This window comes from Simochromis diagramma, unplaced genomic scaffold (genome assembly GCF_900408965.1).
Source record: "Simochromis diagramma unplaced genomic scaffold, fSimDia1.1 OVJJ01000031.1, whole genome shotgun sequence".
NCBI lineage: Eukaryota > Metazoa > Chordata > Actinopteri > Cichliformes > Cichlidae > Simochromis > Simochromis diagramma.
Window position 1 is genome coordinate 2,691,157 of NW_024386983.1, and position 21,243 is coordinate 2,712,399.

Below are 21,243 nucleotides of genomic sequence, written 5' to 3' on the forward strand. Positions count from 1 at the left end.
TTATGCGTTTTTTCCTTTTTTCTAAACATCAGACGTGAATCAAACAGTTTTCAGCTGCAGTTTGATTTAACTTGGAGTTACTTGAACTTCCTGTTGGTTTGTTGGTGGATTTAAGGAGGTTAAATGGATGAAAAAAGGTGATCTTTCAGTTAGCTTTTGTTGTGCAGATGCAGCAATGCATGATGGGAAAGACTCTCCGTATTTTATTAAAACGAAATAACCTGATCAAAGGAGTTGACTACGATGACCTGGATGACTGAGAACCTTCACAGACGAAATAACCTGATGTGGCTCTGTTGGAAGTTCCTTCCTGTGTATATAAATAGTGTGTATTCCCAGCCTCCTGCAGGCTGTGTTTGTGTTGATTGTGAGATTGTGAGCACCGTGAGTGTGCAGGGTTTGTGTGTGAAAGAGTCCCCCATGTGTGAGGTGAACAACTCATACTTACCTGGCAGGGGAGATACCATGATCAAGAAGGTGGTTCACCCAGGGCGAGGCTCAGCCATTGCACTCCGGTTGTGCTGACCCCTGCGAATTCCCCAAATGTGGGAATCTCGACTGCATAATTTCTGGTAGTGGGGGACTGCGTTCGCGCTCTCCCCTGATCACATGTTCAAAGGAAATAGAAGAAACAGATATAATAGTGTCTTGGTGTTTATCAAGTCTCTGAAAGCTTACTTACAGTATACTTACCTGGCAGGGGAGATACCATGATCACGACGGTGGTTCACCCAGACCCACCATGGCGACAATGACTGCTAATAATGACAGGTTCCAGGAGGAATGCTGTGCGTTTTGAGATGCAGTTCAGCAGGATTGTCATCCAGAAGGAATTGGGATTTTCTCCAACGCAGATCAACTACATTTTCGGCTTGCCTTGAAAGAAAAGTTATGAGGTGATTTTTGCCACCAATACGTTCTTTGAATCATGTATTGACAAATTTAATAGACTTAAACAATCAAGACCTCAGCTGGAGAATATTAAGATGACAACGTTATCAGGCAGAGAACCCAAAGCTGTGACAGTGATCATGCATTCGGAATATGTGAGAGTGGAAGATATTAAGACCTGGTTGTCCTTTAAATGTGCGGTGACGAGAGGTTTGGACTTAAAAGACGAAGATGGTATCCGAACCGGAGCATATCGTTTCTATGTTCACCTGCATAGAGATGAGAACTCACTTCCCCCAATTATCCAATTAGGGGCAATCAGAGGATATGTTTTCTACCCCGGGCAACCCAAGACATGTCGTAAATGTGGCAGCAACGACCATCTAGCCGCAGAGTGCGACAGTGTGGTTTGTAAAAACTGTAACAGTGACGAGCACATTGCAAGGGAATGCCCCTTCCCAAGGAAATGTAACCTTTGCGGGGGAGAAGGACATACCTTTAGGGCATGTCCCCAATCCTATGCAAACAGGGTGAAAAGACCACAGCTGCAGCAATTAGAGGAGATACCAATGCTAACTGGAGGAGGTCCGCAAGCTGATGAAGATGTAAGTAACGACCAAGCCAACGAGCTCCAGCAGGAAGTGGTTGAGGGCCAAACGACCTACAGCTGGGGTGGGGAACGAGTAGATGACCAGCCCTCTCAAGTAACTACACACGAGGATTCAACGACAGTGGTGACAGGGGAGACCACAGGGTTAACGGACGGGAATGAACAACTATTAAAGACGCAAAGAGTGCCTACGACTAATCTTGACGTGCATGTATCTCAATTAGAAATGGAAACCAAGATACAGTAGGCGATTCAGGAGGGGATGGCATCTCTCTCAGGCACCCAAATTCTTACGCGGCCGTCAACATCCAAAGAGTGCAGAGACCTGCTTGATCTCATGTTCCCTGATCTTTCAACGGTTCAGTCCAAACACATTATCACCCTAGAAGAGGGAAGTTTTTCGTTACCTCCTTGTGACATCGAAGATAACACAACTACCCCCTCTGAATTGTCGCTACAAGTAGGCCTTTATGCAGCGCCGACCTCACATAAACGACAGATAAATACCTCAACAGAGTCTTCTACTGGAAACCTTGATTTGGAAATTCAGGGCTATACAGACCCCTCGCCAATACCCCCACTTGAAGAACAAGTCCCGACACCTACCCAGGGAGCTGCTCAGGAAAACAGGAGGAAAGCAACGATGAGAGAGCACCGACTTCGGTGTGGCTTCCACGGAAGAAGAAAAAGAAGGTCAAGCTATAGTAGAACTCTCAATAATAAAGTTTTTCAGAGTACAATGACCACCCCCCTTTAGAACCAACATAAATACCTTTCACGGATCTACGATTAATACAAGAGGGTTGAATGATGCAGTGAAATGCCAATCTGTTTTTAGTGTATTACATGAAACGGGTGGGGACATTTGACTTCTTCAAGAATGTGCCCTACCCTTTATGGACAATTACGCGAAGTTCGCAAAACGATGGACATATGGACAATCCTTTTGGTCAGGGGATAACCAAAATCGAATGTCTGGTGTGGGGTTTTTGTTTAATAATAAAACCATCAACATAGAAAATGTGGAAGTTGTGGTGGATGGGAGAGCTTTACTTATTGACGTAGAGAAAAACGGGAGTAAATTTAGGATTATTAATGTTTATGGACATACAGATATGAAAGAACGGACTGCATTATTTCAAACATTACAACCCTTTCTTTGTAATAGACGACAGATAGTAATGGGCGGGGATTTTAACTGTACACCGGAAACGAGTGCAAGCCAGGGGGCGAGTTCAACAGTTAAGAAAGACTCAAGTACTTGTGCATTAGAAAATTTGATCAATGATGGTAATCTGAAAGATGTGTTTAGATCTCTTAACCCTACAGAACCAGGACACACCTGGTCCAATAAGAAGACCGCTTCACGGATTTTTTGTTTGCCAGCAAAGGCTTAACGCCTCTGTCATGTAAGGTGGAACCAGTACCCTTTTCCGATCACCATAAGGTAACGTGTAGATTTAGCATTCAAACTCCCTTTCAACCGTGTCCGGGGCCATGGAAATTAAACCTGAATTTATTAATGGAAGGTGGTGGGAAGATATAAACTCAAATTACAACAATGGGCCTCTTTACAACCGCTATACGATTCGGTAGGTGAGTGGTGGGAGAGTATAAAGACTAGGACTCCAGTATTTTTCAGTTTAGAAGGAACAAAGCGGGCAAAGACGAGGAGACAATGGCTATTAAGAAAGCAGGGAAAATTACAAAGGTATTACAACCTCCTTAATCTAGGTTTTGATGTAAGTGAGGAGATTATGAACCTGAAAAAGAAAATGATGGTAGTGTTAAATGAGAAAAGCAAAGGAGTATTAGTAAGGAGTAGGGTTAAACATATGGAAGAAAATGAAAATTGCACGAGATATTATTTTAGGAAATTGTACAAATCTAAACCCGTTATGGACTGCCTGATTAATGGGGGAGGGAAAGAAGTGGAAAGCACCCAAGAAATTCTAGAGGCAACACACTCCTTTTACGCCAATTTGTACAAAGAGCAAAGTATTGATGAAGTGATTGTGGAATCCTTTATCTCCAAGTTAACGAAGATTAGATTCAGATGACAGAACAGTGTTGGATGAAGATATAATGCTAGATGAAATCACAAGAGCTATGATAGAGAGCATTTTTGAAAAAAAAAAAACGGAGGTGCCCGCGGGATTGCGCAGTGCTCCAAGAATGCTGGTGTGGGGGAATATGAGCGTTATTCGACATTTGTTTTGGGAATGCCCCTTCGCTAAAAATGTATGGAGTTTATTAGGTCATTGGTTGAATGATTTGTGTAAAGAAGAGTTGACATACGAAAGCATAATGTATGGGTTTCTGAAAGTGAATTGGGGGAGGGGGGAGGGGAGTGTTGGTGGATAATGGTGAACTGTGTCAAAGATGCATTATGGAGGGCGAGAAATATTTGTGTGTTTAAAAGATATGAAATACCCGAAAGAGTTGTGATCAATTGTATGGTTTGTCTGTTAAAAGATTATATTATAAGAAATCTATTTGGAGAAAGTGAAGAGAACAAGAGAAAGATATGGAAAGTGCCAAGAAAATATTTGAGTATCTGTATGTAGAACTAAAGTATTTTTTTCCCCTCTGTTCTGTTTTTCCCTTTGTGGGTTTCCCCATTTGGGCCCCTTTGTATCTTGATGGTTTATTTATGAGTGAATTGATGTAATTTTTTTTTTTCGAACAATAAAATCCTGTAAAAATCCTGAAAATTGAAATTGAATTGGTTCACCCAGGGCGAGGCTCAGCCATTGCACTCCGGTTGTGCTGACCCCATTAAAAAATAGCGGACTTGCCGGCTTCTTCGCCCTTCCGCTTCGTGTTGTTGTTGTTGTTTTGGTGACGCAACTTCCGTCGAGCAGACGATTGGTCGTCTACAGTGGGATTCGGTGCTCCCATTGGCCCGAGTCTACAGTGTCTACGCTCACCGTAGACTCCGGGCCAATGAAAACGACGTAACCGTCTACAGTCAGCGTAGACTTTGCACTACCGTAGATCTCGACTGCAAAATGGAAATCTTGACTGCATAATTTCTGGTATTGGGGGACTGCGTTCGCGCTCTCCCCTGATCACATGTTCAAAGAAAACAGACAAAAATACATACCCAGGCAGTCAGGTTTATGGTATTCATTAAGTCTCAGGATTTCAACTTGAGCTTCATGTGGCTCATGTGCCGAACCACATGAGCGGAAGTTATCACGCCAACGTGTTGAATGAAAATTACCATAAGAAGAAGCTTTAAGTTTGCCAACTTAAGTGTGCAGCTTTACTAGACACACAACAGAAAGATGCTTGGGCTAACTTAGAACTGTGAGAACTGTGTGACCTGGTACATCTGTGACTGTTTTCAATGGGAATGAAACCACAAAAATTCAGTGTTGTGAGGAATCACTGTATTTCACGGAGGACTTGCCGATCTGGAAAAAAAATCATATTGTAGTTTTAAATTAGGACTGCAGCAATTCATCGAGTACGTTGATGATTCGATTATAACAGTATTTGCTTCGATGCTTCTTTCAGTGCCCGGCTCTGTAGCCTGCCAATGTGTTAAATGATGTAAATGCAAGCATTTCACACACATTTGCGACTAGAAACTGACCTGCAATACAAACATATTAAGGAGCAGCATGTGAATAAAATGTTTGACAACATTAAGCAAACACAGGGCCCAGTTTTAAACCAAAACACTGATAACACAACAGCAGCAGTGACTGTTGTGTTAGTGGCCCACTTTAACTTGGAGCTGGAGTCGCTGCAAAGAGATGGAGCTGTTACTGGGACGGTGAAGTCAGTTGAGTAAAAGACCACTTTTCTGGCGTCCAAAACAGCAGCGCTGTTCCAATAATCACCAGTAAAACCATTACTGGGAAGAAACTAGCAGGCGTCTTTCATCAAAGCACCTGATCAACAAAATCCAACATTAAGAAAAGTGAACTTTTTTTAGCTGCTTCATCCAGCGCCAATTGTGTTACACAGAAGAAAATCTGCAGTAAAGCTACAGAAGTAAGGCAACATCAAAATATGCATCTGAACAGAGAACTTGACCTGACCGGTTAAATTAAACACCTTGCTGATAGCTAAGCACATAAAAGGTTTAGTTATTTGTTTTTTTGACAGGTATTGTCTGCAGTTAAACTTTTAATTTAAAAAGAAAGCTTTAATGTGTGCTTGGATTCGATATATAAAGTCCAAGCACGCACTATAAACTGAGAAACTTTTTATTTTTTATTTTATAAACAAATTAATGCTCAATAGGACTCTTTGCTGTAAGCTGGAGCCACATTTGACGAAATGGGGTTTTGTCCCTGTTGTTGTTGTTGCTGGTTACAAACACTAGGTTGCAGTCATTGTCAAAGTTCTATCATTTGTTTTGGAAAAACCTAAATCCTCTGTTAGCCATTTATTGGTAATGTGAGTAAGTAGCCATACTTTGCGGACTGGTTTGTGTTTGCTAAACATTTGTTGATGAAACTGTGTTTGTAGCTGGTTAAAAAGCCTGATGTTGGCATAAAAATGGTTTGTTTTAGTTTATTTTTGTGCAGAATATGCAGAACGATGCACATAGACTAGGATTGAGTGAGATTTCTAGTTGTTAGCAGGCGGTTAGTAGTGGAGTAGCAAAAAGTTTATTCGACATTGTGAACTCTGTTATCCTCTAGGAAACGTATCAGAACCACCTCTGCTTTAACCTGAGACTACGTCTACACTAACCCGGATAAATTGGAAAACTGTGTTTTCGTCTACAAACGCTCCGCATCCACACTGAAAACGCTACATTCCTGTACTGTGCATGCGTGAAAAGTAATATGATTGAGCTGCGTCATTTCCATCTGCCGTTTATTTACTTTCCGGCTCTTTGAAAAGTTGCTGCAAAATGTTGAGGAAAAGTGCCAAGTTTTATCTGGAGCATGTACAAACTGATATGAATCTTTAATAGGGCTGTCAAAATTGAGAGCAAACAAAACAACTGCTGTACAATTCAGTCCGCCATCTTAGTTGAATTGGTCACATAACTGCATCGTATGACATCGTTTTCGAAAGCCTCCGTTTTCACAGTCCACACTGTGACACAAAAACAGTGATTTCAAATGTATCCACTTTCGAGAGCGTTTTCAAAAAGCTCAATTTTCCTTGACTAAAAATGCCGTCTCAGTGTGGACGGAAGGCCAAAATGGAGAGAAAAAGATGCGTTTACAAACAAAAATGGATTAGCGTGGACATGGTCTGAGATGCAGACAATCCAGACTTGGGTTTACAGTCAAGAGACGTCTTATGGGAAGCACAGAAACAGTTCATGAGTGAAGGGATAAGATGGGTTAATTTCAATATAGGTGGTTTACTCTTGCTATAAAGCGAGAGTAAACCAGACCCTGCAGGAACTCGCAGCACTCTTACATTTCTCCATCTTAAAAGTTTGTGGACAAGACACAGTTGGCACAAGTCATGAAAAACAAAGAAAGACAACTTTGGAAACCAAAAACACAAACGTAACACTTCAAGTCAATATCCAGACCATCTGGAAAAGAACAGGAGGATGGCTAACTAAAGCCAGCCAGAATAAGTAGGCGATGAACTTATTAGATGGGGACCTCAAACAGAAAACCGGAAAAGGATGTGCTACTCAGAAGACTCATGTTTCTCATATCTCCACAGCAGCCTTCCATAGTTTATCTCAACACCGCTACAGAAACGGTAAAAAAGATTAATAAATGAACACTATCTGAAGCAAAGCAAATTGGGAAAACTGTTAAAGAGGCCCTCTACAGTGCAAGAATTCCTTTGTCCAACCTCAACATTAAAGAAAAGCCCATCACATCCCTGAGTAAAGGCCAAAACATCGACGTGCTACCAGCTGACTGGAAAGGTGCATAATTCCTCAGTCCCAGCAACATTTATGAGGTCTTAAGGGAGACCTCACAAGCAGCTACAAAGTAATTCATTGCAAAAGTCATTAACAACCTCTAAGCAAATAAGCCCTTTACCACCCAACATACCACCGCCTTTATTCTGGAGATACTCAAAGTCCATATATCTGAGTGCACTGATCCACAAAGGAGGAGTCCTACTTTTAATAATAAAAACCACTAAACACCTCGTCACCATCTTGACTACACATGCCCCACATCAAAGACTCAGACTTCACCAATAAGGTGTGTAAGCTTACTCTACATGAAACCATAGCATCCTTTGATATCATCTCACAGTTGTAAGCCTACAATTGAGCCAGTGCAGATGCAGTCCGAAAACGATTAGAGGGAGTCAACTCCTCACACGACAGGACTAGCTTTACCTCCAATCAGTATCCTGTTAGACGTTGTAAACATGCACGACAGACCCAGTGGCATTGTGATAATTTTTACTTCTTCAATGACAGTTGCTGGACACACACAGCTGCAGCTGTCCCGCTGCCAGCTCAACATAACAACAACAACAACAATGTTAACTCAAAATCCAGGCTTTTAAGCCAGCGAGGTGTGATTGCAGATATATTATCTCCCCCCACCCCCGCTGAAACCACATGGGCACTGGACGAACTGTTTGATATTATCGACCGGCAGGAGACGTTACAAAAGGCAAAAGGTAAAGTAAAGGAACACACACAGAAAGAAAGCTCTTAAAATGTGGTTATCCCAACTGGGCCTTCATCAAATTTGGGAAGCTGCACAGGAAAAAAGGTCAGACACCAACTAGGTAGAAACACAGTAACAGGTGGAACAATTTTCTCATCCCTTATGTAGCAGGTTTTTCAGAGAAATTCAGGAGAATTTTCACCAAGCATGACATCCCAGTGCACCACAGACCCTAGCCACACACTTGCACAAAAACTGATTCATGCCATGGACAAAACTCCCAACAAAACTGCTGTGCAGTGCAGCGAGGAGTCCTGAGTTCTAAATTGGAGAAACAAAGCAGTCACTTCATAAACGTAAAACACAACATAGAAGAGCCACTTCGATAGGACAAGACTCAGCTATACAAAGAAGACAGGCCGTTCGAGAGAAAAGTGAACGACCATCATTGAACTGAGGGCGGGTGGTTTACAACACCAGCTATCAGCCACCTACAAGGCAGTCCTCTCAATCCTTCCCAGGCACTTCAACCCCCATTCACACCTTACCTCAGATAGCTATTGAAGCTATCTGAGGCTGTGTTTCACCTGTTGACCCCAGGATTAAAAATGACTCGCACCTTTAACACCTTGGCTCTTGTGATGACTCACATTATAAACAGAATAATCATAATCATAGTCACAGGGGCGATCGTGGCTCAGAGAGTTGGCAGTTCGTCTTGTAACCGGAACGTTGCCGGTTCGAGCCCCGGCTCAGACAGTCTCAGTCGTTGTGTCCTTGGGCAAGACACTTCACCTGCCGCCTACTGGTGATGGCCAGAGGGGCCGATGGCGCGATATGGCAGCCTCGCTTCTGTCAGTCTGCCCCAGGGCAGCTGTGGCTACAACTGTAGCTGTAGCTGCCTCCACCAGTGTGTGAATGTGAGAGTGAATGAATAGTGGAATTGTAAAGTGCTTTGAGGGCCCCAAAAAGCGCTATATAAATGCAATCCATTATTATTAATAAATAACGTAAAATAACGTGTTGAAAACGGAGTAGGAAAAAGTAACGCTTATTTAAAATCCTATGGCCTAAACTGTTTCATGACATGCAATTTTAATTTCTCTTTGCTGTTTGGCTTTATAGGGTTCTATCGAACGCTATAAAGCCACAATTGAGTAATGATGTGCAAAACTCTTTATTTGGTGTCTGAACACAGCAACATTTTTTCCTGAGTATAAAAACAATTGTGCCCCTTTGAGCAATATGGCTTATTTGAAAGCCATTTGAAAGAGCAAAATTTTGTATTGTTGTCTAGACAACCCAAAATGTGATGTGCCCAAATGTGGATGCCAGGTCCTAGGAGCTTAATTTAATTCAGTGAGTTTGGTCAGTGAGCTACCAGAATAATATAATTTATACATTTATTTCTGACAATTTAAGACCAAAGAGTTGCTGAATGATTTTCAATAACTGCACCAGCATTTCTTCATCATGCAGAAAAAATGAGCACAGTGTGGAAATTGCACTTTTTTTTTTCTTATATGAAGATATCCTGAAGATTGAATGTGCAGTTAAGCTTCTGAGTCACAGGCTAGTTTCAATGGTCCAGCTTACTTAAGACCAACATTGGCTGTAAATGGCCCACAATGTAAAATAAGTTTGAAATCTCTTGAGTTTCCACCACATGGTTAGGAAATGAACATGTCTTTTATATCAGGGATGCATTTACTTATAGAATAAAGACAGTATCTGCACAGCTTGTCTATTAAAGTTGATCTGTTACATCAGCACAAGGGGACATTAAAAAACAAACATCAATTTACAACATTGCTTTTGTTTGTTTGTTAATAAAAACTGTTTGTCTCAACAGGAGGTTTTATGTTTAAATTTCAAAAAGAAAGCTTTATCATGCTTTTGATGAGCCTACTGTTTTTAGTGTCGTGCTCTACCATTAAGATTAACTGAGTTAAATTTAATATGGAGAGATTTAGTTACTGTCAATGTTATTATTCATAATCTTTAAAACAATTTGTTTCCAAAAATTTGACAGTAGGTATAAGATAAGATAAGACTTTATTGATCCCACAACGGGGAAATTTTTGCGTCACCTCAGCTCAGGTACAGATATATGAAGGAAATACAAAAATACAATTAAGTACAATCAATGAAAAAAAGTAAGATAATACACTATATACAATGGTAGCATACACAGTATGTGATTATGGATATAGTTGGAAATATGGAAGACATAAACTATATATAGCTTGGAAGGTCATGGAAGGTCCATTATGCATGAAGTGGTGACCGTGGATGTTCACAGTGTCCAGTGACTTATGACATCGTGATTGAGGAGTTATAGAGTCTAACTGCTGTTGGGATGAATGATCTGCGAAAGCGCTCCTTCCTGCAGCGAGGGTGTTTCAGTCTCTGACTAAAGGAGCTGCTCAGCCCACTCACATACTCATGCAGTGGGTGATGTGGGTTGTTCATGATGGATGTCAGCTTTATTAACATCCTCCCCTCACCAACCACCTCCACAGACTCCAGGGGACATCCCAGCACGGAGCTAGACCTCCGCACCAGTTTGTCAATCCTGCTCCTGTCCCTGTCCGTGCATCCACTCCCCCAGCAGGCCACTGCATAGAAAAGGCCAGATGCTACCACAGTGTCATAGAATGTCCTTAACAGAGTCCTGCAGACTCCGAAGGACCTCAGTCTCCTCAGCAGGTGGAGTCGACTCTGGCCCTTCTTATACAGGACGTCTGTATTTGTAATCCAGTCCAGTTTATTGTTGAGGTGAACACCCAGGTACTTATAAGAGTCCACTATCTCAATGTCTTTCCCTTGGATGTTCACCGGTGTTGTAGGGGGTGACTTCCTCCTGAAGTCTATGATCATCTCCTTTATCTTGCCGGCGTTGATTTGGAGTACGTTGGTCTCACACCAGCCAACAAAGTCACTGATGACCCCCCTGTATTCCTGATCATTCTCGTCTGATACACATCCAATGATGGCTGTATCATCTGAGTATAAATAAGGATATGGCATATCCTCATATTATATCAGCAGTACATTTTAAAATTTTTGTTTGTGTGTTTGTTTAAAGTAGACAAACGATCTGTGAGTCCAGAGGTTTGCATCAGCGGGCTTTTTGGAAAATTCAGGGTTAAAATTAAACTAAATCAAGGAAGTGCAAGCAAAACTACAAGATCATATTAGAGATATACTGACTACTTGTGAAACCATACACGCGCTTAGCTAATGTGGAGCCAATTGTTGTAGTCATTAAGAAATGTAGTTATAAGTACATCAGCTTTTCTGCTTTGGGACTTAAGTTGGGACGTTCTTGCTGTGGTAATTCTTCATTTTGGTCGTCTTATTTTGGAAATATTCACCGGACGTTTCCGGCTTCGCTGTTGAAGTCACAGTGCGCAGCTGCGGTAGTCGCTTTGCAGTGGTGGTTGGTTTCTTTTGCTTTTGTAGCCGCTCATCTTGCGGCAGAGCCATGTGGAAGCGCCCCTGATGATCGTCTGTTCGGCTTTTTAAAGAGTTTAAATCGCAGAAATCAAATTGAACTGTGACGATACGACGTCTGGCTTCAGTTTGACGCGGCTGAAGTTCGTCTTAGGAGCGGAATCAGAAATCATCGGACGAAGGTAAGATCGGGCTAACGCGTGCTACCGCCATTGTTTATAGGCAAGCGCGGACCAAGGCCTCGAGTAATTCCGAAAATAACTGCTCGCACGTATGCAGCAAACTCAACAAGAGCTGCTTTTTCTGTTTTACTTGTAGCCGATTAGCTTAATTTGCGTGCATAAAGTTGGTGTTTAAAAGTGTGGTGTTGAACTGGAAGTGGCGTGGCCTTCCGTCTGTGAGACGCACACGGAGGTTAGCGCCGGTTTCCTGAACGGATACCCAGCGGTGTTCGCTTAAAAATACGCGGGAGACAAACGATCGTATTGTATAAGACGCCGGTGAATTACACAGATCGATCAGCGAATATAGTTTAATCCAACCAGATCGGAGGGCCTCGGGGCCTGGTCGTTATCAGATATATAGATGTAGTGAACTTCAAAAAGCTACTGGTCCGGTTAATAAATGACTAGCGTCGTACCTGCGTGTGAAAGATGACCTTTGTAAAAGCATTGATGGATAAAGGTTATCTTTTAAGTACCTGATACAAAAGAAGACGAAACGAAACAATGAAACGGACATGATCAACCCAAGTCGGACACACAATCACCCCAATGGCTGTGTGAATAGGATTTTTTTAAAGCGGTTTTTAACCCACCTCGGAATCAATAAAAGAAAGCCTTTATGTAGCCAGTATGCCAAATTTCTTATCTCTGCGTTTTTAAACGAGTAAGAGGCATTAATATACTGGGTGCTTTGCTTTTCAAAGCTTTAAAATTTACAAAAAATGTAAAAGCATTAACAGTTTGCATCATTTCCATCTTAAAAATAACACATCTTAACGAGTAGTAGTTGTAGATTAGAACACAAGCACCTGGAAACCAAGGCTACGATTCTTGGGATGGAAATATCTGGAGCAGTGATAAGAGTTTCTGTTTTGTTAGAATTTAACTTTAGGAAATTGGCGTTTAACCAAGTGTGGAGAGCTCCTTAGGTCAGCAAGAACAGGACAGATGCATGTCACTGGATATAGATGGCAAATGTTTTTAAAATGAGCAATTATCTGTCCAAGAGGTGTAGATCCTTCTGGATCGCCACAGGATAAGGCAGCCTTTTCTCCAAGAAATGGTGACAAGATAACTGTCTGCAGGACACCAATTGAACACACCGACCACTTGATATTACCTACTTGTACAGTATCAAAACTTGTATAATTTGCTCCTGAGCCCATCAAAGTGTCACTGACTTTTTCTGCCTTTCCAGAAAAGGGAAATCCTGCTCAGCTCTAATCTTTTCTAAAATCTGTGGGAAATAAGGCAGTAAAGATTGGTCCTGGCTACATTTGTTTTCAGCCAGGGTGGAACAATGGCATGCTTAAAATAGGTGGGACAGTGTCAGGCCAACCACATGAGGTCCTACTGCATTAAACATTTTTAAAAATGGTGATGTGGGAAGTACTTCTGCAGAGCTTGATGACAAGTTTAATTTCACACATGTGGTCAGTTGCCAGGGTTACAGGATACACCGGGAATATGTTTGAATCAGAAATGGCTGAATTTGACTTTAAAATTAAAAGGAGGTGATTGATCTTTGTAGGGCTGTTCGATATAACAATATATATCGGATAACGATATAAAAACGTCTATCGTTTCATTTTACGCTATCGTTTGTTTCGTGGTGTCGCAAAATAAACTGTTTACAGCAATATTTTTTTTCATCGTTTTGATGGTCACTGTAGTGGCTATATTCATTTCTTAAAGTTCTCTCTTTCTCTTATATTTAATATAGCCACACTACAGACGGACAAGCGACTGTTTTTATGCGTTGTCGTTAGCAACAACGACGGTAAAACCATCGCTTGTCCGCTTGTTTATCTTCTACATAAACCTTTCACAATAAAGCTCAAGATCCTGTTGAGACCTTTCAAAATACACCTAATCACATAAAAGAGTATGCAGAGTGTTTACGAATGAGAAGCAAAAAAAGAGCCGCCAGGTGCTAAAAAATAGACCTTAGACTCAAACGTTAGAACAGGCCTTGCCCCGCAGCACGCCGTGTAATAAATACTCACAAAGAAAACGGCGGCTGTTACAACTTATGTCTAAAAATGTGTAGTTTCATGCTTCGGTCGACTCCAGGTGCACGACGCCCAGCTGGAAACACTTTACGCAAGTCGAGCTGCCCGCGATTCTCAGAATGTACAGAAAATGTAAAATTTTTGTGATTTATATATCGTTATCGGGACGATAGATGTCTTATATCGGGATATGAGATTTTGGTCATATCGCACTGCAATATAGTCCCCCCCCCCCCAGTTTATATACAGCTGGTTGATTCAAGTATCTGCGGGGACCCTTTCTATAGTTCCAAACCATGCCAGCAAAATATACCAGAGCTACCAGGTCCCCCTCGCTGTAAGGGTCCTGGGTTTATAATCACTTTTCCAACTGTCTTTATGTATGCAATATTAACCAAACTAGATGAGCATTAGGTACAACCCAGATAGTAGGAGACACAAAACACAGTCGCTAATTCAGGAAACCTGATCTCTACATGTAGGTAATTATAAAGCCAGTGGTAAAAGCTCACCTTTAGATTTAAGTGTAAATTTTTGGAAAGGGCAGGAGGACCACACCTGAGGATTTAATGATGCATTCACATGAAACACAAAGGGATATTTCACCTTGTGTCACTCACATGAATACGGTTGTTGAAAATCTGCCATTAAGTCCTTCAATTTCATTGACTTTGATTGATTGATTGGTAATTTATTTCAACATGTGAACAATATACAAGTACATTTAGAAAAGAAAATAAGAGAGAGAAAAAATACTATAAAAATTACATACAATTTGTCAATGAAAAGTTGAGCTATTGTGCTCCGGCTGCTCTCAGTAACCTGAAGTTTAAAAGAGAGAACGATTCTGACACACTTCCACGCAGCAGTCATGCACTAATTGTAACATCTGGCAGAAAACAAGCATATTCTAGAAATTTCAACCTTTCCTATATAAAATTTTTAAAAAGTTAAATTAGATGGGACACAACAGTTTACTCCATTTAATCTTATTTCCCAAATGTAAAGTGACGTTTTTTATAAAAATGTATTCTTCTCACTATGATCCCCGTCTTAAATATATTTACCATCTCCCTGCAGGTGAGAAAAAATGTCCTACTACTCATCCTCCCGTAGCTCGTCTCGGGCCACTGACTGTAAAGTGTACGTCGGTGACCTGGGCAATGGCGCTGCAAAGGGGGAGCTGGAGCGAGCCTTCAGTTATTACGGCCCACTGAGAAGTGTGTGGGTGGCCAGGAACCCTCCTGGGTTTGCCTTTGTGGAGTTTGAGGATCCCAGAGATGCAGAAGATGCTGTCAAAGGCATGGACGGAAAGTGAGTAAATGTTTTCCTTGGACTGGTCTCGTGTGTCTCACGTACAGGGTGTTTCTTTTCTTTCTTTTTTCCTTGAATTATTCTGTGCTTAACAGTGAAAAACTGATTTGTTCTGCTCAGGATCCTCTGTGGTTCCCGTGTTCGTGTGGAGATGTCAACAGGCCTCTCCAGAAAGGGCCGTGGGCGGCCAAGCCGTCGCCAGTTCGACCCCAACGATCGGTGTTACCAGTGCGGGGACAGGGGTCACTACGCCTATGACTGCTACCGCTTTAGCAAGCGAGGCCGTCGCAGCAGGTGAAGTGAAAGCATGTTTCATTTGAAGGCTCATGTAGCTCGTTTGCCATTTTGTACCATTATAAAACCAGTGCCATGTTATGGATGACTAATGCGGATGGACTCGTTTCTTATTTTTCATTGCAGGTCTCGCTCTCGATCGCGATCCCGCTCCAGATCAAGGTCCCGCGGGCGCCGCTACCGCTCTCGCTCCCGCTCCCGCAGCCGCAGCAGGTATGCCGACACTGACGCACAGACACACCTTGTGATATGTCAACAAGAAAATCTGGTTGTGGTAGATTTGGAAAGGCCAACGTCTAAATGTGCTCATCACTGTGTCGGCGTGTGGTCATTGCAATCTCTTAAGCTGTGTAATTTTTCTGGTGTTTATTCTGCCAACTCTGTTGTGCAAACTTTTATTTATTTATGTTTTTTAGGAGCCGACGCAGATCGCCATCCTATTCCAGACGCAGGAGCAGGTAAGAATAGTTTCCTATGATGAGTGAAGATGAGTAGCTGCTGCTAATTCAGTTTCTCAGAGGCTGAAACTGACTTAAAGTTGGTCTATAACAACATATGCCTACTATGCAACTAAAGTTGTGTCAAACTGTTAAGCCTTCAATTATTTAAAATAAAACTATTTTGGTCATTATTGAAATCTTAATATTTTAGCCCAACTTAAAAAACTTAAACATCATGTATTTCTTACATTTCTAAACAAGTCTTTTAGCATGGCATTTACTTAATCTTTAAATGTAAAGGTAAAGACTCAATAAAAACAATTAAAAAGACGTGTGGGGCGGGACAAGCTGGTTTTACGGGCATGCACCAACTGTAACAGGACTGTAGCCGTGTCGCTGTAGATACTGGCACTTGAGGTCTCCTGTAGCTGTTGGTACTCAAATAAGGAAAACATCCTAAACAACTCAGAATCGGAGCTGGTATAGGAGTAAATTATTTGAAATGACAAAGTTTTCTTCACTCTCTGATTGAGCATCAGTTTTCTCTAGAAAGTCTCAACTTTTCCAGCTCACATTTTGTATAATTTGCTGATCTGAGCCCTTGGACTGATATTGAAATGGAGGTGACATTCATGTCATCAACCTGGCCACGCCTCATGCACCAGGTTACAAAGATCATGAGCATTGCATAAGCAAGCAAAACGACACCAAAACACAACACCCTTTGCAAGAGACAAAACGGCAGCAGCCAGCATGAACTAGGTGTTAGACCCGAGTAGCCTGGGTCTGCCTCTGCTGCAGGAAAAAAGTGCCGCAGTGAGGAGAGCCGCAGGCAGCAGCCTCAGGAGACCTGCACAGTTGTAGGGCGAGTGGTGTGCATCACTGAAAGCAGATCACATTACAAGGTTTCCTTGGTCACCGTGCACAAAACACAGGTAGTCCACAGAGAGTTGAGCCAAAGGTCTTCTGTAATCGTGCTTAACATCCTGTTATGTTTTGGCTGTTTGTTTCTCAAACATTTTAAACCTGAGGAAATTTAAAAACACTTCTAAAAGTGTTAAACACAAAGTTTTATGACCATCTTACATCAAACACTGATGACGGGCGTGTCGTTAAAACTGGTTAAAAAGTGTGGTTATTGTAGCATATGGACATTTGTCTGTGATACTGAAACCTCTTTAAGAAACAAGTTGGAGAGTAATTACTGGGTGTTCCTGCTGTTCTCTAAAGTTTTATTGAAATCGCTGCTTTTTGTTTTGTGACATCAGGTCTGGATCCCCTGCCCGCTCAAAGTCCAGGACTCCAGCCAGAAGGTGAGTTGTCCACAGCTATTCTTATCCCAAACTCACTGTTAGAGCGACGCAGTGAATTTGTTTGTTCCTCTGATGCTGTGCTCTGACCGCTGCACTGCTACGTGAGAAATTACATTTGTATATCACTCGGTTCTTCCCTGTAAATCACTTTTTTCAAGTGGTAACATGGACTCGCTGTGCTTTTCATGTTAATATATGGATGGTGTAGTGATGATGAACAAGCATTATTAATGGCGATGGCCACTTCAGTAATACATTATTTAAAAAATGGTTGACTTGGTCGATGCTTACTGGCTACTGTTACAGTGGAACACACTACTACTGCCAAAAGGTGGCAGTAATGCGGCTGTAATATCTAAATAAATAAATGACAGTGGACAAGTCTTCAAGCATCCGCCATCCTTCCTTAGTATTTAGAGAACTTGACACTCTGGTGTTTTGGCTGCACATACTTCAGGGTCACTTCTCTCAATTACCAACTTTCCTAAGAACTAATCGACTGCAGCACAGGTGTGTAACAGGTGGTGAGTTTAGATCAGAATCAGAAAGACCCAAGGAGCAATTAAGAATGGCATGCAGCAGGAAAAACCTTCAAAGGTGTGTGTGTGTGTGTGTGTGTGTGTGTGTGAGAGAAACGAAGGTGAGGCTCAGTACAAACTCTGCCAGGTAAAGGGAGCATGTCGCGGGTGTGCCACGACTGGGCAGAAATTTAATGGCCGTTAGGTGGGAGCGATCTTCAAAGACTAGAGGAATGGTTTAGAGTGAGGATCGAATAGTATTCTGGTTTGACAGATGCCTATCCTTAATTATAACAGGCTTGCAAGATGAGTTGAACTTCTTGAAGTGTTTAACAGAACTCAGCTGAGCAGGGAAATGCAGCTCTGCAGTCACATTTACATGTGTCTGCAGATGTAAGATCGTCTTTATCATCTGAAGGTGTCTAAAATATTTTCTGTCTTGAATCAGTCGTTCCAGGTCTCGTTCTCGGTCCGGTTCTGCTCCCAGAGGGCGCTCTGTGTCCAGATCCCGGTCACGTTCTCAGTCTGCTAACCACAAGAGGAACAGGTAAGCCCTCGGTCTAGATGTTCTCTCTCACTTGGACAGGGTGTAGACAGTTTGAGTTTCTGATGCTTAGTCTTTTTTTTTTCTTTAAACCAAAACATAATCTAAGTTTTAGATCAAGAATAACAGATTTTAGATATCTTGCGTTCCTGCTGAGGGTCAGTTAAGTTTTTCCACCTTAGCCAGAGTAAGGCAGGGAATTAAATAGACCCTCCTTCCAACTGGAAGCGGCATGCTGCTGTCAGCCGACCACCACGGGATGGCGGGATGACGAGATGGACGACCTCCGAGATCCGTCAGCCTCTTCAGCACAGAGAGATCTTCTGCCTCCGCTGCCAGCAGTGGAGTGGGTGGGGTTTAGGACAGGGATCCCGGCCCTCTGTCTGGTCTAGGGAGGTATACCTAGAGGAATGACTGGATCTCTTTCCTGTGCTCTCTTTTTCAGCTCTTGATGGCTCTGTATTGTCAGCGCTTTGCAGCTTGGCTCTTAATCAGGCATTTACCCTGAAAAGAAAGCACATGAAAGACTACCTCTGCTCTTGCCTTCCTTTGATATTTTCCTCACTGATGTACCTTGGTCTAAATTTATCTTAAGCTGACAGAATTATTACTTTTTAAAAATTTACTGGATTGACAAGTGTTAAACAAAGAATTTAATGTTTTTATTCTTTCTTAAAATTTTACTGAATCTGGCTCTATCAAAAGAGGAAAAAAGTAAAAACAGCTACTAGCAGAGATCAGACAAAGCGACGCCGTAGGTGTGACTTGCGGTAAGCATCTTTGCAGCACAGTTTGTTTATTTTTCATATTTTCTTTAAAGCGTGTGGTGGGAGCTGAGCACTGCACTGACACCGCAGCTGATCCCAGGCCCAGGGTCTGCCAGCTGGCGGTGTGTACGTCCTGCGGGAGGTTGACTAAGCGCTGACCTGAGATCAGCCTTCGCCTGCATCTGGTGTTAGACAGCGAGAAAGAGGTCGACCTACCGACCGAACCCTCCCCACAGTGAATGGGTGTCTGTTCCAACCGACGCACACGCTCAGACGAGATCAGCCCGTGCACACATACAGTTGCTCAACTAGAGTCACCCAGCCAGCCAGCCTTCAGATGTACCAGAGGGCTGACCCACACAGATCACAGTTCGGCATTTTTAAATCCATTACCTACCTACCAGACCCCCCTACCTACCTACCAGAGTTCTTCGCCTCTGTCTTAGCTTCTGAAAGTGAGAGAGCTGACGAGAGATCAGTCTTCAAGAGCCTCCCAGCGCAGTGTATCTCCAAGTTGTAGTCATCCGTCCTTCAGTCCTTTCATCCTTCGCTTCTCTGTACTTGTTGTTTCTGCCACTGTCTCCAAAGGTAACCAAAAATCAAACCCCCTGACAAGCTCATGTTGATGGTGAAAAGAAACATTTGCAGGCTTGATGTAGTCTGAAAAAAAATGGTGTTTTGTAGAAGTTAAAGTTGATCCTTTTTAACAAGCATGCTCATAGTACGTAAGTGTGTGTCTGCATGTGAGAGCGCTTGGGCGAGTGAGTGAAAGACAAACAGGCACCATGAATATTAGTGGGATGATGTGTCTGATACGTTTTTCTCACTGTGTCTCACTTGTTGCCTCATCGTTACCATTTGAAGCAACTTGTCTGTGTTTGTAGGTAAGGGGAGGATTGAGTTCTGCATTTCTTAGAGCACAAATGCTGCTAACCAGCAGCTCTAGAAGCAAAACATGAGACAGTGTCAATCAAAGACCTGCCATTTATTTCAATGAGCGTTTGCTCTGGGGGTTCAATTATGAATTTAACTTTTGAACATAGATAGCTATTTCTGAAAAGATTAGAGGCAGATGACATGAAGTGTACCTGAGAGGTCAAGGGTTGTTGTTAAGAATGTTAACACCTGTCCGAACTTTCTTCCACCCCTCCCCTGCGGCGGGCTAATTCCTCTTCCTTTCTGTTTCAGTCGTTCCCGTTCGGCAACTCCAAACCGAAGCCCTACTCCAGCAGACGACTGAGCGAAGGCGACTATTTGACCCCCCCCCTTTCCCTCCACCACTGTCCCTAAGACAAACCCTTAACCCCTGCACCCTCTCTGCTTTTACACCCTGGCAGCAACTTCTTTTTTTTCTTGTTGTTTTTGAATTTGTCTGTCTTGTCCCGGTTTCGTGCGGTTTTTCTCCCCAGGGCTGTAGTCTATGTGCATCCTTGTTTGAGATGTAATCAGTACAGCAGATAAAAACAAATTTTCCACTAGATACAGATTGTTTTAAATGTTGCTGTTGCTGTGTAGGCCATATTTCTTTTCCTTTTTTCCCCCCCAACACTGATTTGTAAGAAGGTAATGTTGAAGATTACTTTTAGCAGTAATTTGAGGATCTCCGTGGAGTAAATGGATGAATTTCTTAGAACCAAGAAGCCATTTTTTTTCTTGGGAAAGGGGAAAAAAAAAAAAAAGGTTCCCCATTGAAAATTTGTAAATGTTGTTGTTTGATGCCTGGGTTGATCTGTTTAGTTCCTGATTATGATGGCAGAGGGAGATAATTGCCAGCTTGCATGCCTTTAAATATGATGCAACATTCCTGTTGTTTTTGCTTTTTATTTTTTTTATTTTTTGTTTTTTGTTGCACATCCTTTGTGATAAAATCAGATCAGCATCACTGTGCAGCGGGAGTTTCCTCCTCTGGTTTGTCCCCATCACTTGATTTTAAAACAAATGCAGTTGTTCAGGTGGATTTCTGACAGGGCTCCTTCAACAGTTTCTGCTCTTCCTGGCTTATATGGTGACAGTGGCAGTTTTATTTTTCAATAAATCTCTTCGACAAACATCAGTGTCCTGTTTATTTTCATACATTTGACTAATACTAATAAAGAGTGAAATGTGTCTAAAGTAAAGATGTTTCAGCAAAGGTTTACACCAACTCTGTGCCAGCATTAGTATGGGTCGATGCTAAGTATTTGGCTCCACTTATCTCAGTAATCCTTCCACGTGTACGATATTAAAACCAGACTAGTTTTGTTTGTTCGCTGTCCGGCAGAGACCCAAAGTGCAAATGTATTGACACA

At 42.2% G+C, this 21,243-nt stretch overlaps 1 protein-coding gene and 1 non-coding gene across 4 annotated transcripts; both read left to right on the forward strand.

Moving 5' to 3' along the window:
* Nucleotides 1-440: 440 nt before the first annotated feature.
* LOC120738519 lies at nucleotides 441-604 on the forward strand. Its single transcript, XR_005697007.1, has one exon. It is a non-coding gene; the product is annotated as a U1 spliceosomal RNA (small nuclear RNA).
* A 10,887-nt stretch (nucleotides 605-11,491) lies between these two features.
* Nucleotides 11,492-21,005, forward strand: srsf7a (serine and arginine rich splicing factor 7a). 3 transcript variants are annotated; one of them, XM_040039736.1, is made up of 8 exons: nucleotides 11,492-11,711; nucleotides 14,846-15,079; nucleotides 15,200-15,373; nucleotides 15,500-15,586; nucleotides 15,790-15,831; nucleotides 17,082-17,126; nucleotides 18,093-18,191; nucleotides 19,009-19,721. In XM_040039736.1, exons 2-8 carry the CDS (start codon nucleotides 14,856-14,858, stop codon nucleotides 19,100-19,102), a joined length of 765 nt encoding a protein of 254 aa, XP_039895670.1. In that variant the 5' UTR covers nucleotides 11,492-11,711; nucleotides 14,846-14,855; the 3' UTR covers nucleotides 19,103-19,721. The 3 variants fall into 3 exon arrangements, with proteins under 3 accessions (XP_039895670.1, XP_039895672.1, XP_039895671.1); XM_040039738.1 differs by lacking the exon at nucleotides 19,009-19,721 and adding an exon at nucleotides 20,144-20,242 and having other exon boundaries at nucleotides 11,494-11,711; XM_040039737.1 differs by lacking the exons at nucleotides 11,492-11,711; nucleotides 19,009-19,721 and adding an exon at nucleotides 20,144-21,005 and having other exon boundaries at nucleotides 14,937-15,079.
* The last annotated feature ends 238 nt before the right edge of the window (nucleotides 21,006-21,243 follow it).